Below are 19,692 nucleotides of genomic sequence, written 5' to 3' on the forward strand. Positions count from 1 at the left end.
TACCCAGAAATTCCAGACCTTTCTTTAAAAAATCAGGATGAATAAGGAGGTCACTACAAAGGGAAATGGTTTCTAGCTCTGTGCCTCCTGGTCTGTGCAAGATAGACACTCTTCTTGATTAAGATAAGTCTTCTTGATTTATTCTGGAGTATTCTTTATTCCTTAAAAGCCCTTCCTTAGCCTCTAATCACTTAAAAACAGAACTTCACAGTTACACTTTCCTCAGGGAAAGGAGAGGGAAACAGCTGTGGAATAGAGTAGAAGAAGTGATAGGCGTGTTGTAATTTTCTTTTGTTGTGTAAGCTGTTCATACTTGTAGAGGGGGTAGAAGGAATACAAATTGTTTTTCTGCATTTGGTGCTATGTCAAACAAACGGGAGGAATAAAAGTTAGGGCTATTTGTCAAAACTCACATTTGAATCTGTGTTCTCCCTGTTTGAATCAGTGTTTGAAGGTTGAGCTTGTTACAGCTGGCAAAGATCACATGAAATATTAAATGTGAGCCTGTCAGCCAGCCTTCTTAGCTTGGCTTGCTCGGATAGTGGCGTGAGTTCTGTGCCTTTTGACCTTAAGTCATGTACGTTGATATGCTATTGTTCTGCAGAGAGTCTTTAAAATTTGGTGTGGACTTTTGATTTTTTTTTTTTTTTTGGACTGTTCTCATATAGACAAGTCTCAAACAGCTACTTAGAGTTATTTTTAAATTAGTTTTACCTCATTTTGGCATTTGCCCAGAATATAAGTAAGTTCAATGTTTCCATCACTGTATTTTTTAGGAATGTGACTGAATGCTGGCCTTCAGGATCCAACTTTAACAACAAAGCAGCAAGTCTGTAGATGTCTTTGAATCTAACAAACCAAAAAATGCTTTATTTAAAAAATCATTATATAGTAACTTCTTGATCTATTTTAATCAATCTGTGACACAGAAACAATTCATTTGTTTTTTATTTTTTTAATTGATTTTTAGAGAGAGAGAGAGAAAGAGACATTGATTTGTTGTTTCACTTATTTATGCATTCATTGGTTGATTTTCATAAGAGCCCGTAACACTGGTGTATCAGGGCGATACTCTAACCAACTGAACTACCCGACCATGGTAATTCATGTGTTCTTTAATTTAGAGGTTTTATATTTATAGATTTTGCTTCCAAATTATTTTCTAAACATTAATACGGGAGTTGGCTTAAAGATTGGGGAAGAGAAATCACAGGTATACGTGGGGTGGCAGAATAGAGGACTTAACCTGTGACAGATTTTAAATTACAGCTAAATTTGCCAAGGGATGAACATTTATGGATGATGTCACACTAACTCTAGTTTAAAATGTTCTGGTGGAGGTTATTAGTTATCTGTCATAGTTACGCAAACATGCTCATCCATTATCATCAGTTTTTACAGATTACAATTGCTACTTACTAGTTGAAACCTATCTTTAGGGTATTTATGGAACATGTGTGTTTATGGTGGGGTTTGTTTTTTTTTTTTTTCTCACAAAGACCTTATTTATGAACCACAGTTTTGATCACTTTGGTAGTTTTGTTGGAGTCCATAAACTTAGTCCCGTGGTGGTTTATTCCTGTAAAAAGATCACAGTTAGAAAATGGCTATTTTAGGATTAGATTGTGTGCTCTCACTAAATACCCTTTTTTCCTCTCTTGGATTTTAATATGATGAAAAATGTATAATGTATTTTTGGAGAGCTGTGTTAATATCTCATTTGTTAACATTTTTACATATTTGGGAGAGGCTGTCTATATTAAATAAATTGCCTCAGGAGTTAACATAATATACTAATTTCTGCTCTTAGAAGTATCTTGAAAATATCTATTATGTTGGCTTTAATTCTGTCTGTATAAATGTTCCTTTCTGCCCAGATAACAAGTGAAAGAATTTATGGCATGTGAAATATGATTCTGCTAAATTAACCAGTATTTGTAGAACTAACTAGTTATCAAAGAAAATGTTTGAACATAAGCTTCACAAATACATTTATAAAGTAAGATTGAATTAAGTAGGTATTGAGGATAAAAGGGAAGGTGAACTAATATTATTGCTCCTTATTTTATAAGAAATAGGGTAATTACGATCTAGATACTTAAGTGTAAAACATCCGTGTTGGCATTTTTTTCCCAAGGAACTTGGGCCTGGGATGTTTTCTTTTTTGTGTGTTTTTCTATTTTTGTTTTCATCTAAAAGCCATTTCTGTCACCTTTAGTAAGATCCATCTGTCACAGAGATGCCCAGCTATGCCAAAAGCCCTGATAGTCTTGTCTGACAAGAATAAGTACAGAAATGTCTTGGCTGAAATTAAGGACCAGAGTGGGGAATTAGTCCTGTGTCCTTCTTGTTTTAAAGTGAAAATTTTGATGCCAGGGAAGTAGAGACACCTTGCAGTTGCCATTATCTATCTCTCAGGGGGTTATTCTAGTAAGAAATGTGAAACTGGAGTGGCTGTCCTTCTAAAATGGAAAGGATTTCTTAAAGTTTTCATCTGGCCTGGAGGAGGGAGGAGTCTTTTGCTTCTGTGAAATTGCTAGATCCCTTCAGTTATGATGCAGCAGTTCCATAAGGGCATGTTCCATAAAACATACCCTTATTAACATTATTCCTATTGTTCTGATTTTTCTCCAGCTTTGATGGCTAGGAGGGAAACGGTAGTAGAGATGGAATTATGTACTCAAAAGAAGATTAACCCTTTTACTTGCACCTGCCCCATCTTCCCAAAAGGGTTTAGTGTTTTAGATATACTAGTAAAGCATAAAGATGTACCAAATAGTCAAATTTGAGCGCATGTGATTATATAGTCCCAACTAATTAACATTACTGAAATTCTGTGTGAGGATGATGGGACTATAGAGTTGAACTCTTTTCATTTTCTGGAACACCAGAAAGAAATCAGTTATAGCTTGTCAGCTGTTTGAATGGGTATCTGATTTTTCAGTTGATGGTTTTATATTTTTGTTTTAAGATCTTAGCAAAGCAATGTCCCAAGATGGCGCTTCGCAGTTTCAAGAGGTCATTCGACAAGAGCTAGAATTGTCTGTGAAGAAGGAACTAGAAAAAATACTCATTACAGCGCCATCACATGAGTTTGAGGTAAGGACTCCACAATGTTTTTTGTTTTCATTCTCTGCATGCTGAATTGCTGTTGCTGATCATCCAGTTTAAAATAAGCACAAGATGTAATGAGAACATAAAAAAATTAGGATTGCTTAACAATTAAGGATTTCCAACATTTGGCCATTGTAAAACCGTTGTCTTTTTCTTTTTTATTTCTAGGAAGTTTCTAAAGTCTAAGACAATCAGAACAAAATTACATTTCATTTATTCTGTGTTTTGGTATCATTGGGTAGAGAAATGGATATCAATGTTTAGTTAGAATTGTGAAAAGTTAGTTTATGAACCGTATGTCTTGCAGACCTTTTCTAAAGAGCCAGTTCTAATAGAACTGTGCTACTTGTCAGCTATTGTATAATAGGCAGTGTGTTTGCTTTTCTATTTATAAATCAATAGATTATCCTTTTCATTTTCAAATTTCAATTTGTACTCAACAAATTAGTTGTGAGGTTAGTTGTGTTTTGTTACTTTTTGTTCTTTTGGTGAAGGTTAATTTTCACAGAAAAGAAACAGAGAAAGATATTGGTGAATAACTATAGAGAACCATTTGGAATTCCTATGGACCAAGTGGTATTCAGATTACATGATAGTGGTGGGAGATGGGGAGGATTATTTGCTTGTATTTCTTTGAGTGTGTGGTTCCTATTAGATCTTTCTTCCTCTTTAGTTTTAAGCTGGGGTATAAAAAAGATTCCATGTTCTAATAGTATAAGAGTTTCATTGAAATGTATTTTAAGTGTATAATATCTATCTGGTTTTATTAAATATTAAGCATTCTGCTAGTTGTAACAATAATTTCTGTTTTCATAGCACACTAAAAAAGACCTTGATGGATTTCGCAAGCTATTTCATAGATTTTTGCAAGAAAAGGGACCTTCTGTGGATTGGGGAAAAATCCAGAGACCTCCAGAAGATTCGGTAAGTTTTAGATAATATGTAGGAAAATTAAAGGTAATTTAGGACATTGTTTTAATTTGAGGGGTATAGTCTAGGGCAGGGTATCAAACTCATTTTCACTGGGGGCCACATCAGCCTCATGGTTGCCTTCAAAGGGCTGAATGTAATTTTAGGACTATATAAATGTCACTACTCCTTAACTAGGGGAAATGAGGTCGGCGTTGCCGCCAGATAGAAACAAAGTGCCAGGCCGGATAAAGCAAGGTAGAGGGCTGGATTTGACCTGCGGGCCTTATGTTTGCCACCTGTGGTCTTGGGGACCTGTAAAAATCATCATTCAGACATAAGAATATTGCATTGCATTCACTGTTTCTTCATGCTGAAACTGCAGAGATGGTAGCCTTCTACCATCTTCCTCTTTCCATTTCTGCAGAAGACTTATGAAAGTCTAATCTCCTTTTAAATCTACCTCATAACTTAATATCCCTGGCTATGAGGCAATTCTTTGGAAAAGTATCAAACACACAGTAAGGCTTCATTTATGTTCTTTTCTTCCTTCTCTCTCCCAAGCCATCTGATTTCTTATTGTCTGTAGGGTCATGAACAGACACAAAGTCAGCTGCTTAAAGCTCTCCCCATGCTTTCAACCCAAATAGCCGTATTTCCTCTGCCTGCCTTATGTAAATCAACCGAGCAGTTCTTTCTCACACATTATAGTTGTAGACTTCTCTGTGTGTTGTTTCTTTGGAATGCTGTGGTCTCTACCTATAAAATGCCTCTACCTCTATCATCAGCCCCTAACAGAAAGCTGCACTGAAGAAGTATAGTGCAGTAATATCTGATGTTTAAATCTTAGCTCTACTGCTTATAAGCTTTGTGTAAATGAGAATAATACCAAGTGCTTTATTTCCTTCTCGGGGTTGCTTTTTTAAAAAAGATTTTATTTATTTATTTATTTTTAGAGAGTGGATGGGAGGGAAAAGAGAGGCAGAGAAACATCATTGTGTGGTTGCCTTTCACGTGCCCCCCACTGGGCCCCTGGCCTGCAACCCAGGCCTCAGCCCTAGGCAAACCAGCAACCCTTTGGTTCACAGGTCAGCACTCAGTCCACTGAGCCACACCAGCCAGGGCTCCTTCTCAGGGTTGTTTAAGGCATTATTAAGAAACGTAAACTCTAAAGCATTTTGCAGACGTTAGTGGTTATTTCTGCCATCATGTGTGCTTAGCTGGCCTAATTAGCATTAGTTGCTTATATGCCTGTATTGTCTTCATACTAGTCTTTAAGGCCAAGGGACTATGTGTCTTGATCTAATGTTTGTTGAATGGGTAATTTAAAAGAAGTATTTGTCTAGAGGAGGGGCCAAGATGGTAGCGTAGGAGGATGCTGAACTCGCCCCCTCCCAGGAACACATCGAATGTACATCTACATTTAGAGCAGTTTCTTCTGAGACAACCAAGAACCAGTTGAACAACTTCTGAGAGAGAGAGACCACATTGAGAAGGTTAGGGAACTGTGAGAGTTCTTGGGAGCTGAAGGAACTATCCAGGAACCCCACTATTTATATTTCCCAGCACATAGATAGTAGGTAGGAGATCCATCCAGGTTCTCTGGCCAACCTGCAAGGCCGCTGTAGCACCTCCTCAACCACCCCTTCCAGAGCTAGATCCAGCAGGAACAGGAGGACACTGTAGCAGGCGTACAAGAGGCCCCTCCACCAAGGTATTGATTCAATAGCTATGACAGTGTGCTGGTGAGTGCACCAACTGTGCTGCACATGCATATGAGGCTCTCTCACCTGGAGTTAGTGTGGTGATTGCAAAACACTGTGGTACCTGAAGGCAGGGTTGTCCATCCACAGAAAGGGCAGAGATAGCAGGGCACTGCTGTGCACACGTGGGGCTGCCTTGCCTAGAGAGGGCACTGAGCTATCAAAGTGCAGTGGTGTGCACCCACAGGGCTGCCCCGTCTGGAGAAAGTTCAGAGCTAGGAAGGCATTGTGAGGCATATGTGCAGAGCAGTCTGGCCAGACCTGGGTCAGGAGACAGACAATTAAACCAGCGGGACACACCATGTACACTCTAGGAAGCTCTCCCCACACTGGGTAGCGCTGCCCAGATCAGAAGAGCAAGGAAACTCAAGCATAACAGGTTTCCCTACCCAGAACCCACTTCTCTGTCCTGGCAATGTATCAGGCACCACAGGTTCCTATCCTAACTATAACTGGCCGAACCATCTGACACAGTCTACTCAGAGGCAACTTTTGCAAAATTGGAAGAGATAGTTATTTCATCTAAGTCTTAGGATAAATACAGAAAGTCAGACAAAATAGGGAGACAGAAGAATAGGCCCCAATGAAGGAACAAGAAAATATCTAGAGAAAAACTAATAAAATGGAGATGAGTAATTTACCTGATAAATAATTCAAAGAAACATTTGTAAGGATGCTCAACAGACTTGAGAGTAGAATAGAGGAACTCAGCACTTCAAGAAATGAAAAATGTAGTAAAGAACCAATCATAGATGAAGACTACATTAGCTGAAATGAAGAATACATTAGAAGGAATTGACAATAGATTAGTTAGCAGACAAGGACAGAATAGCAACCTGGAAGACAGAATTGTAGAAATCACCTAATCTGAACAACAAAATGAGAAAAAAGAATTTTAAAAATAAGGATGGTATAAGGGAACTCTGGTATAATGTAAAGCACTCTAACATTCACAATATAGGGATTCTGGAAGGAGAAGAAAGGGACAAAGTATATGTGAAGAAATAATGATAGAAAACTTTCTTAATCTGTGGAATGAAACAGACATTCTGGTACAGGAAGTACAGAGAGTACCAAACAAGATAAATCCAGAGAGGCCCACACTGAGACATATTGTAATTAAAATGGTAAAAGTTAAGAGTAAAGAGACAAGAATGAAGGCAGCAAGAATGAAACAAGTCACATATGAGGGCCTTTCATAGAAATATATGGATATATATGAGCCTCACGGTAACCATAAACCAAAAACCTACAAAAAATAAAGAGAAAAGAATCCGATTAAAAAGCTAAGGAAAATCAGCAAATCAAGGGGAAAGAGATCAAGAGAAGAAGAAAGGAACAGAGAAGAGAAAAATAAAAAACCCTAAAAACAACAAAATGGCAAAAACACATACCTGTAATAATTACTTTAAATGTAAATGGACTAAATGCTCCAACCAAAAGGTATAAGGTATGGGGAAAATGAACAAGACTCATTTTCAGAATGGGGAAAAAAACAAGACTCATCTGTATGCTGCCTACAAGGGAGTCACTTTAGATTGAAAGCCATACAAAGTGAAGGGATGGAAAAGATACTCCATGCGAATAGAAGCAATAACAAAGCTCTGGCAGCAATGCTCATATCAGACAAAATAGACTTTAAAACAAAGAATGTAAAAAGAAATAAAGATATTACATAATGATTAAGGGGTCAATCCAAGAAAGGGATATAACAATTGTAAATATGCACCCAACATAGGAGCACCCAGGTACATAAAGCAAATATTAATGGATGTAAAGGCAGAAATTAATAGCAATACAATAATAGTTGTGGATGTTCACACCACACTTACCTCAATGGATAGATAGATCATCTAGACAGAAAATCAATAAGGAAACAATGGCCTTAAATGCCAAATTAGATCAGATTGACTTATTAGACACTAACAGAACATTTTTTCCCAAAACAGCAGATTTTACATTTTTGGTAAGTGGACATGGGACATTTTCCAGGATAGACCACATATTAGGCCACAAAACAAACTGGTAAATCAAGAACATTGAAATTATATCATGTATAGTTTTTGACCATTACGGCATTAAACTAGAAATTATCAACAGGAAAACTGGAAAAAACACAAATACATGGAGATTAAACAACAGAGTATTACCTTGAGACTAATGAAAATTAAAACACAACTTTACAAAATTTATAGGTTGCAGCAAAAGCACTTATAAGGGGAAAGTTCATAGCTGTGCAGGCCTACCTCAAGAAATAGGAATAATCCCAAGTAAACAACCTAACTTTATACCTAAATGAACTAGACAAAGGAGAACACAAAACCCAAAATAAATAGAAAGAGCGGAAATAAAGATCAGAGCAGAAATAAACAAAATAGACACTTAGAAAAACACAATGATCAATGAAACTAAGAGCTTGTTCTTTGAAAGGGTTAAAAAATTGACAAACCTCTAATGTAGCAAGATCCATCATGAAAAAGAAAAGAGAGCCCAAATAAATAAAATCAAGAATGAAAAAGGGAAGATGACAACCAACACTACAGAAATACAAAGGACTATTAAAGAACACTAGGAACAATTATATGCCAATAAATTGGACAATCTAGAAGAAATAGACAGATTTCTAGAAATATAACCTTTCAGGACTAAACCAGGAAGAAACAGAATCTGAACAAACTAATGACTAGAAATGATATTGAAGTAGTAATCAGTAAACTCCCAACAAACAAAAGCCCAGATGGCTTTACAGGTGAATTCTACCAAAGATTTAATGAAGAATTAGTACCTCTCCTTAAACTACTTCAAAATATTGAAGAGAACAGAATGCTTCTGAACTTATTCTATGAGGCCAGCATTACTCTGACACCCAAACCAGACAAACACACTACAAAAAAAGAAAATTATAAGACAGTATCTCTGATGAACATAGATGTAAAAATTCTCAACAAAATACTAGCAAACCTTATTTAACAATACATTAATAGGATTATGTGTCATGGTCAAGTGGGATCTATACCAGGGATGCAAGGGTGGTTCAACATCTGCAGAATAATGTGCTTAATAACATCAGTAAAACCAATGACAGAAATCCTATGATTATCTCAATAGATACAGAAAAAACATTTGACAAAATTCAACATTGATTTATGATAAAAACACCACAAAGTGGGTAGAGAGGAACTTAACTTGATAAACGCTGTCTATGACAAGCCCACAGCTAACTTCATACTCAATAGTGAGAAGGTGAAAGCGTTTCATTTGTGATGAGGAACAAGAAAAGGATGCCCACTCTTATGACTATTATGTAATGTGGTATTGGAAATCCTAGCCACAACAAGAAAATAATCCCATTTGTAATTGTATCAAAAATAATAAAATACTTAGGAATAAATTTAAAGAACATGGTGAAAGACTTGTACTCTGAAAACATTAAGACGCTGAAGAAATCGCCCTGTCTGGATAGCTCAGTTGGTTAGAGCATTGTTCTGATACGTCAAGGTTGTGGATTCAAGCCTTGGTCATAGCACATACGTTCATAAGTGGATGGCACAAAAAATTGGTATCTCTCTCTCTCTGTCTCTCTTTTTCCTTCTCCCTCTTCCTCTCCCCCCCAAAATCAATTAAAAAGTTAAAGACACTGAAGAAATAAATTGAAAAGGACACAAATAAATGGAAGGATATACCATGTTCATGAAATAGAAGGATTAATATTGTTAAAATGTCCATATTACCCAAAGTAGTCTACAGGTTCACTCCAATCCCTATCAAAATACCAATGACATTGTTTTCAGAACTAGAACAAATAATCCTAAAATTTATATGGAATCCCAAAAGACCACAAATAACCAAAACACTATTGAGAAAGAAGAACAAAGTTTTACATGTCACCCTTGCTGATTTCAGATTGTGATACAAAGCTATAATAATCAAGACAGTATGGTACTGGCTCAAAAAGAGACACATAGATCAACTGAACAGAATGAAGAGCCCAGAAATGACCCCTCACTTATATGGTCAATTAATCTATGACAAAGGAGGCAAGAATATACAATAGAGAAATGACAGTTTCTTTAACAAGGCGTGTTGGGAAAATTGAACAGATACATGCAAAGAAATGAAACTGGACCACTCTCTTACATCATATACAAAAACTCAAAATGGATTAAAGACTTAGATGTAAGGCCTGAAATCATAAAATCCCTAGAAGAAAATACAGATAATAAACTATTTGACATGAATCTGAGTAATATCTTTTTAGAGACTATATTTACAAATGATATATCTGAGAAGCAGTTGATATTCAGAATGTAAGGAACTCAGACAACTCAGTAATAAAAAAATAATCTGATCAAAAAGTGAGCAGATGACATGAAGAGACATTTCTCCAAAGAAGACATAAAAAGAATGCTCAGTGTCACTAATCATCAGGGAAATGCAAATCAAAACCACAATGAGATATCACTTCACTCCAATCATAATGGCTGTTATCAAAAAGTCAACAAATAACATTTGTTGGTGAGAATGTGGAGCAAAGGAAACTCTTGTATACCATTGTTGGGACGGTAGATTGGTGCAGCTACTGTGGAAAATAGTACGGAGAATCCTCAAAAAACAAAAAATAGATCTGCCATGCAACCCATTGATTTCACTTCTGGGTATCTATCTGAAAAAAAAAAACCCAGCACAAAAGCACCAATTCAAAAAGATGCACTCCTATGTTCATTGCAACATTATTTACAATAGCCAAGATGTGAAAGCAACCTAGGTGTTCATTGATAGATACATTGATAAAGAAGCTGTGGTGTATATAAAATGGAATGTTGCACAGCAATAAAAAGGATGAAACCTTGTAATTTGAGACAATACTCAATTGTATGTAGGTAGGATTGACATAGAGGGTATTATGCTAAGTGAAATAAGTCAAGCAGAGAAAGACAAATACTGTATGATTTTACTTATATGTGGAATCTAAAACAAGAACAGACTCACACAGGTCAAACAGATGGTTGCCACAGGGGACGGGCATTGATGGATGGATGAAAAACTTGAAGGGAGCCCTGGCTGGTGTGGGTCAGTAGATTGAGTGCTGGGCTGCAGATCAAGGGGTCACCAGTTATATTGACAACCTCGATTGACAAGGGGGCATGGGAAAGACAACCACACATTGATGTTTCTGTCCCTGTCTTTCTCCCTCTTTTCCCCTCTCTCTAAAAATAAAATTTAAAAACCTTAAAAAAATAGAAAATCACTCCATTTATTATTTTTTATTTAAGTATAGTTGGTATACAATATTATATCAGTTTCCCGTGTATAATATAGTAATTCAACATTCATATATCTTACAATAATCACCATGCTAATTCTAGTAATCATCTGTTGCCACGCCAATTACAATATTATGAACTATATTTCCCTTCAAGTTTTTTCTTTTTTTTAAATTTCATTTATTTATTTTTAGAGAAAGGGGAAGGGAGGGAGAAAGAGAGGGAGAGAAATATCTATGCGTGGTTCTCACGCACCCCGCACGGAGGACCTGGCCCACAACCCAGGTATGTGCCCTGACTGGGAATTGAACCGGCGACACTTTGGTTTGCAAGCTGGCAGTCAATCCACTGAGCCGCACCAACCAGGGCTGAACTGATTTTCTTAAGCATAGGTTTTATTAACATGCTGACCATTCTTTCCTTTTGTGTCAGCAAATTTGACCTCTGCTGCTAGCAGCACTTCTCACTGTAGGTAGAAAAGACTTGATAGAGTAGAATACTTAGATGTAGTTTATCTTTTATGTGCTTGTAATCTTAGATAATCTAATACTGATTTCAAAACAGACCTGTTTAGAGAAGGTTTTTGGCAAACTACTACCTGGAGGTTACCCCACTGCCTTTGTAAATTTTGTTGGAACATAATTGCACACATTCATTGATGTACCATCTACGGTGGCATAAACCAATGTAGTCCCTCAATTTTTTCCTAGTGGGAAAATCTTAAAATATAATTCCTATTTAGTAGTACTATTATGTGAAAAATGTATTTCAGTTCTTCAATAATTTACAATTATAAACTACATGTTCTTTAAAAAAAGAAACATAATTTGTAAATAAAGTTTTATTGTAACAACCACACTCATTCATTTACATATTGTCTATAGCTGTTACAGTGCTATAATACTACAATGAGTTCAATATTTGTAATCAAAACCACATGGCTTGCAAAATCTAAATTATATTCTTACAGCCTGCAGAGTGGCACAGCGGAAGCATGCTGGGCCCATAAATTATATTCTTTCTGGGACTTTATGGAAGATAAGAGGCCTGTCCAGAAAGTATCCATCCATGCAATATGAAAAATAGACACATTTATTGAGGAAGATACAAGGTACAAGAAACATTGCAAATAGGACAATAACACCTGAGTCTCCTTCAAAATAGGTGCCTTGGGACCTTACACAGTTCTCCCAACTGCCATCAGCTGTCCTGTTGTATTTTCCTGAATCTCACTGAAGATCTGAAATCTCTTCCCTTTCAAAGATGATTTTAGTTTTGTGAAAAGCCAGAAGTCTCAGGGTACCAAATCTGGGCTATAGGGGGGCTGAGTCACCTAGGTGATTTGATCTTTCACCACAAAACACTGCAAAAGATGTGATGCATGAGCTGGCATGTTGTTGTGATGAAGCTGCCAATCACAGTTACCCATAGCTGCAGGCTCCTGAATCATCCGAATAGTTTCCCTGGAGGAATGTTCAAACTTAATGCAAAATTTGATGCAGATTAGTTGCTCTACTCTGAGTCATTTTGAATGTGATGGTCCACAGTACACATGCTCACTCAACAGCGTCTATCACCCCCACTGACTAGTAGTACAGTGAAGTCATCATTGTTCATGTACGTGCATTCTAGTCCACTCTCCTTGGCTTCCAGGTTCCATCAATGTTGTGCAAACCATTCTCATTATATTAACAATGGTTAGCCTTTTTCTGGAAAGACCTTGTGTTTGATGACCCCATTTTAATGTATTTCTTTTCAGAAGATTTTTGGTAGTTTACTACTTTGGCCCCCAGAAAACTGACCTCACATGCCTTTTTCAATTCAGTTGATTACTTTTTAGACAAAAATATTTTTTCGTAAGTACCAGATTGAGGAATATACCTAGAGATGGGTATTGAAACTTTATGTTGTCAAGTTTTACTTACTCTTGCCTACTGTGTTGAATACTTCATTTTAGTTCTGTCAGTGAGCACGCACATGCGTTTTGAAAAGCCCATTTGAGTCCGTATTTTATTGAATAACAGCTGTGAAGAAGAAGCTGATTTATGGAGTTATGATATGGATAACGTTCTGCCGCAGTTTTGTAAATGTTAACTGAGTGTTATCATCAAGATTATCTTGATTATTTAGCTACATAAATAAAAGCAAATTTAAAAAATATATATTAGGATTAATGTTCTAGACTAGATCTAGGAAGGCCCAGTTAGCATCTACAGCTTCATTGGACAGCTTCATTGTTTTCTAGAGAGGCTGTGAGAATGTCTTCTTCCTGGCCAAGCTTAATGCTTGAGCTTACCTGTTGGGGATAGGGCAGGATGAAAAATGATAGAAGAGATGAGGAGGTACGCAGCTTGCTGTAGATGGTACTGAGACTAACAGGTTCTTTTAAGCCATAACTTAAAACCTGTGGTTACTTGGCTGGCAGTGACCTCTGGCAATTAAATAAAGTACATTCTCGTTTATATGAAAAAAGTTCTCTAAAGAAGGCCTTTTTTCATTTAATTAGGAACACAAGTTGTCCCCATTTGATTTGTGATTGTCATTGTTCTTGTTTTAAAGTCCTCAGAAGGAGTTACATCAGTCAAATCTTTTTTTTTTTTAACTGAGGCAGAGAATTGACATACAGAATATCATACCAATATGGTATTTAGCTTCAACAGATTTTTTTGTTTTGCTTCATAAAGTAACTGAGAGCTTTTTGTACTCCTGGTCTATCAGTACAGAAAGATTGAAATGTGTATGTTTAAATGACAAGGCATTCTGAGGAAGTTATAGTGTATATGCACAGAGTAAAAATACATAGTTTTTTTTTTTCAGATGAACCATAATGTATTGTACAGCTAATGGTTTCACATCTTTTTGAAAGACTTACTGGAGGCAGTTTGGCCAAGGATCTGACATGATGTTACTCCTACACAGGTTTGCGCTAAGCATGGTGAAAACTGTAGTCTGCTAATGATAAAGCCATTGGAGACTTGTTTTGCATGTGCGTAAAGATAAAAAGAGATCCTGAATGAAAAAGTTTTCTACAAAAAGGAAATAAATAGCATTAAAGAAAATGGCCCTGAGAACATTGATGGATATAAGAGTCATATCTTTTCCTTGACATAAAAGTTTTAAAATGATAATTGTAGAATTACTAATCTAAGCAAATATACTAATATTAATTTAGTAAATATTACCTGCTTTTAACTAATTCCCTGATTTTTGATTCCACATTGAATTGAAGAGTCTTTAGTGTCCCCCAGGACTACCTTTCTTCACACAGGCCTTTATATATAGGACCTTTACTTCAGGAAGGGGACTTGTCTAAGGAGGTTGACCACAAGTCTGTGATTCTTAATTCCATTCTGGTTAATTATTCATTATTTCACTTTATAAATAGTAATGGTAAATACATGGCTTCTTTAATGTCAGCTCCAAGACTGACTGTGAGACCCCAGGTAATACTGGACCAAGATCTTTAATCACTGCCTTTGTGTCCACTGTTAGGAGACTGTCCAGTCTCACAGAGTTGAGGTCCTTGGGAAAATCATAGCATGGGCATTGGTGGTAGTACCACTCTTCGAACACACCACCATTCTCTCCTCCGCATCCCCCATCCTACAGTATTTCTGGACCTTGGCTCATATGTTGTTCTACAGATTATTTTGGTATTACACTCTTCATGTATGCCTTTTATGTAGGTATTTTGTATCTTATAAGTGGATGACAAAAATGTGTGAGGTTCTCCTATCTCACATCTTCATCTGTATTACAACTGTTAGGGAATTTCCATGATCTTTATTTAATATAGGATAGCTGTGAACCTATAAGATTGATACGGAGAGAATTTTTACATAAAAAAGATGGGTAGCCCATGTCTACCTCTAATTCTAATCCTTTCTGCCCTGTCATTCTTTGGGGGATATTTTACTAAATTCTTTTCCTGTTTTAGATCACATATGGACAGCTGACTCTGCTTCTCCCACTGTAGAGCCAAGATGAGACTGGAGTGTTTATACCAGGCATCTCAGCCTGGGAGGTCTGCAGGAATTGTAGGTTCTTCATAGATTTCTTGAAATTATAAGTAAATCTGTGCATAAATGTACATATCCTTCAGAGCAGATTCCCTCAAAGGGGTTCCTGACCCATAAAGGTTAAGAACTACCATCTTAGAATCTCATTGAAGAAACAGTTAATGCATACCTCTTCTCTGCAAGGCACTAGCTGGATGCTGGGGCTACAAAAATCAGTCTTGGTCCCTCTTCAGCATTTTGGACTCAAGTTTGTAGAGAAAATGGATCCAGAAACAGCTAACTATGGAACAGCACCATAAGCAGCCTGCGGGGTGCTCTGGAAGCATCAAACTGGCACAGGACTTCCTGGTATTAGTAGACTCCTGGGGTTAACCTTGAGGCAAGACTTTTCAGATGATGGGAGGAAAATCAAAGAAAAGAAAAGCTTCAAGAATGGTAGGAGTCTAGAAATAATATGCTTATAGCATGTAGCTGTTCTCTAGCTATGGATGATATGGTGGATGTGTCTGCTTCTCCAAGTCTAGAGCCAAAAGAAAAGCCCTAAGAGAGACGGACACTGAGTCTCTTTGCCTGCCACTGCAGCTCCTGGTCACTGAGGCTACGCTGGAAAAATGTCAGAAACTACAGTTTCCACTTAAGAGAGACACTAATGGTGGAAGATTGGACCAGAATTTAAAAACTATACTTCATTACATACCTCAAACAGTTAGTTTTTGTAAAACATGAATCCAAATAGTTAAAAAATGCCTATTCTCGTTTTTGTTTTATTACATTGTGATAAACAAACTTTATAAGGTTAATTGGCATTTTAGCTGCTCATGGCTTTTATTTTTTAATGTCAGGTTTATTGAGATATAATTTACATATAGTAAAGTTTACCCTTTTCAGTGTACAGTTTTATGAGTTTCCGCACATGCATTCAGTTGTTTAAGTACCATCACAATCAGATATAGAACTTTTCCATCGTCCTCTGTCAGTTTTCAGTTATGCTTCTTAAACCCTTAACAAGGCTCTGGTTCCCACTTCCCTCTTCCCTTAAATAAACAAGCTAAGAAAATATGTATCTTTCTGAAATACTGCCATTTCTTTCCTTCAGACTTCTGGAAAGGAAAAGGTCAGCCTAGCCTTCACTCTCAGTTCTGTGTCACCTTAGTCTTAGCCTTTTTCTTAGTCTTTGTTCACACTGTGCCCTGTCCTCCCTGCCCCCACTCCGTCTGCCTTTTAACCTTCCATAGAACTTTTTTTTAATAGCTTCTGGCCTTTCCCTCCTACCCCACCTTCATTTTACCAAAGCTTCTCCAACGTGCTGTTACAGTACTTTACTCTTGGTTATTTAGTGCTTCAGTTTTATTTTTTGAGGAATTTAGGAGTATCAGTTATTTTGAAGCATCTTTTGTTCATAACTAGACTATCAGGAGGGTTGGCTTATAGGAGAGATACAAGAAGCGATTATAGTAAAGAACTAGTCCTAGTCACATAAGCAGATTGGCCTTTGGACCCTCCTATCTCTTCTATTTGAACTCTTCTAATTCCCTGGGTCATTTACCTTTGTTTTCCAATCCATACGGAAGTGGAATGTTCTTTGAAAACTACAGCCTTAGCTTATAAGGATATGGTCCAAATGTCTCACAAGATTGACTAATTTTATGAGTTAAGCTGACTTCTATAAAAGGATGATGAGTGTTTACCTTTTGTAGTATTTGAATTTATTTTTTACCATCTGTATGTACTTGTTTTGCCTTTTGCAGTTAAAACATACCCAAAAGTCTTTTTACATCCTAGAATTTCTATGAAGAATTCTAGAGCGCACAGTTAGGCTCAGGGAGCACTTAGCATCTTCTCTTCATAGTTACATTCTGCTTTGTATGGTCATTTACCATCTGTAACCACCCTGCTTTTTGTTTATTTCCTGTTTTTGTCATTTGGGTCATCTGCCAAGTCTTTTATTGTCATCTCTTCACTAGTTTACCAAGTTTAAAGTACACACTTGTAATAAGAGTTGTTAAGGTGGTTGGTTATGCAGGCTGTGAAAGAATTCACAAAGAGAAGAAAATGTAGAAAATGGTTTTTATTCACTCTCCAAGAAAGGAGAGGGACATGGTGTGGAGAGATACACCAGTCTTGAGGGGTGGGGGTTTTGAGTTTTTATTGGATTATAATTGAGTTAAAAAAGGGTGGAAAGGGGCTGTTGGAGCATTGTAATAGTTTGTTCCAATGTTATCTTCCACCTGTGACTGTAGGAGTGGTTAGTTCTGTTCTTGCTTTCCAGTAATTTCCAGTCCTGGGGACAAGCTCAGAAGAGTAAACTGGCAGTCATGTTTAATAAGGTCATAGGCCTGCTAGGCAAATGGTGCCACAATAGCAAAGGGGGCTGGCTTTGTCCTTTTAGGAGTATTATAATTTTATATCTCTTCAGCATTTTGGAAGGTGCTATAGGTTTTTTTCTTTTTGATTTTTTTTGAATATTTTGTTGTTCTATTACAGTTGTCCCAATTTTCCCCCTTTGCCCTGCTCCCCCCTCCACACTCAACCCCCTTCTTTCCCCCCTTATCCTCCTTTATCCCTCTCCCCTCTCTCTCTGGTCACTGTCAGTCCCTTCTATGTTTCCATGCCTCTGGTCCTGCTTTGCTTGTTCATTTGTTTTGTTCATGAGGTTCCTCTTATAGGTGAGATCATATGGTATTTGTCTTTCACCGCCTGGCTTATTTCACTTAGCATAATATTCTCCAGTTCCATCCATGCTGTTGCGAAGGGTAGTTCTTTCTTTCTGCTGTGTAGTATTCCATTCTGCAAATGTACCACAGTTTTTTGATCTACTCATTTACAGATGGGTATTTAGGCTGTTTCCAGCACTTCGCTATTATAAATAACACTGCTATGAACATTGGGGTGCTTAGGTTCTTTTGAATTGGTATTGCAGGATTCTGAGGGTATAATCATAGCAGTGGAATCGCTGGATCAAAAGGCAGTTCCATTTTTAGTGTTATGGTTTTTAATGGAAGGGCAGTGGGTATGGGACTTTAAGAGGCAAAAATATCAAGAGTAAGAAAATGCTGCAAGAATGGAATAAGTGAGAAGCAATTTATAATGTATGTTTTTAAAGTAAATTTTGGTTATAAAATGGTTTGCTTTATAGAACAGTTGCAAAGATACTCTGTTTTTAACCAGAAACATTATATAGCTATCCAAGCTGATTTTGTTACCTATATCCCATTTTTAAACTTCCTGCTCTGTTGATAGAAGCACAAATAATTAATGAAAATGCTGATAGAATTTTCCTTCCAGACTTAAAATGGGAAATAAATAAAAGCTGAGAAGAAACATGGAAATGCCAGAGGGATACCTGTGACTAGGTGTAAGTCAGCCATTAGACAAAGGTTTCTATTTATAGATGGGCTTGTTTAAAACAAGTGTCTTTAGTCTTAAAGCCCTTGGGATATCGGTATTTCAGAAGAGCAAGAAACAAACACCATTCCAAGGTTTTTATTTTTTAATAAAACAAAGCTTTTTAAGCACCTTTTATTTTAAGAAAATGTGTAGAGTTATGTTTGCAAAGCTCTACATCTACAGTTAATGCTTATTGTCAGTGTTGGGGTGCCTGTATGTCAGATCTTGTACTGAGTTCTTTATGTTCCCGATCTCATTTAATATTTGCAACAGACCTGGAAGATGAGTCCTATTATTGTGCTCATTTTACAAAAGAAGAAACTGAAGTTCATAGTAACTTGCCTGAGAGAAAGAGCCTTGATATGAACTAGGTAGTCAGGCTCCAAAGACCTGGTTCTTTGGTATTCTTTAGTAACAGTAATGGAGTGCATCAAGGAGTACAAACCTGTCTTTGTCTCTAGTGCAAAGAATGCGGGGTATTTTATGTGCTTACCAACAATACTAGTAATAGAAATAACAGCAAACACTTATTCAGTACTAATGTGCCAAGCATTGTTCTCAGCTCTTTACCTTCATTTCCTTACGTCTTTCTCCAACAACTGTAGGAGCTCACTGTTATCCCTGTTTCACAATGGAGGACTCTCAGACTGAGAGGGATTGAGTTGTCCACAGAGATGACTTATCTAGTGAGTAAGTGGTAGAACCAGTATTTAGGCCCAGATCTGCCTAAGCACAGACTCTTAACCACTACAATATGTTATAGAAGAGTCACCAGATGCCATCAGTGTTTGAAAGGAACTTGAAAGTGTTAAAGCATGGCTTTTCCATCATTTCTCCATCTGTTACCTAGGCTCTACTCCTTCCCTCAGAGCTTAAAATACCCTCACACACTTTGAAGTTCTTGTAGCAACAGATTTAACAAATATTTATTGAATAGCTACTATGTGGTGGGCTTTTATCCCATCATTGGGATACAAGTGAAAAAGACAGACAAAGGCCTAACACTAATATAGCTTCATTCTAGTGGGAGAGAGAAAACATGGATGTGTAAATAAATAAGAGACTCTTAAAGTCTAATTTGCCATTACTGTTCTTCTGGCCCAGGCTTATCCTCAGCAGTCACATCTCCCTGGCTAAAGTTTCTTCTTTCTAGTTTACCTGTAGTAACTACACAAAGCTACAGAAGTCTCCTGTATTCATTATTTTTATTCTATGAATTTATCAAGTGTCCACTAT

General features: G+C 36.9%; 1 protein-coding gene across 2 annotated transcripts in view; it reads left to right on the forward strand.

The window, feature by feature from the left end:
• UGP2 (UDP-glucose pyrophosphorylase 2) overlaps positions 1-19,692 on the forward strand; it is a 56,453-nt gene that overhangs the window by 12,464 nt on the left and 24,297 nt on the right. For both annotated transcript variants that reach the window (XM_024552734.4, XM_024552732.4), the window contains exons 2-3: positions 2,972-3,099; positions 3,931-4,038. In XM_024552734.4, the coding sequence (XP_024408502.1) occupies positions 2,986-3,099; positions 3,931-4,038 (222 nt within the window). In that variant the 5' untranslated portion in view covers positions 2,972-2,985. The remainder of the gene's footprint in view (positions 1-2,971; positions 3,100-3,930; positions 4,039-19,692) is intronic.

The sequence above is a fragment of the Desmodus rotundus genome, chromosome 5 (genome assembly GCF_022682495.2).
Source record: "Desmodus rotundus isolate HL8 chromosome 5, HLdesRot8A.1, whole genome shotgun sequence".
NCBI lineage: Eukaryota > Metazoa > Chordata > Mammalia > Chiroptera > Phyllostomidae > Desmodus > Desmodus rotundus.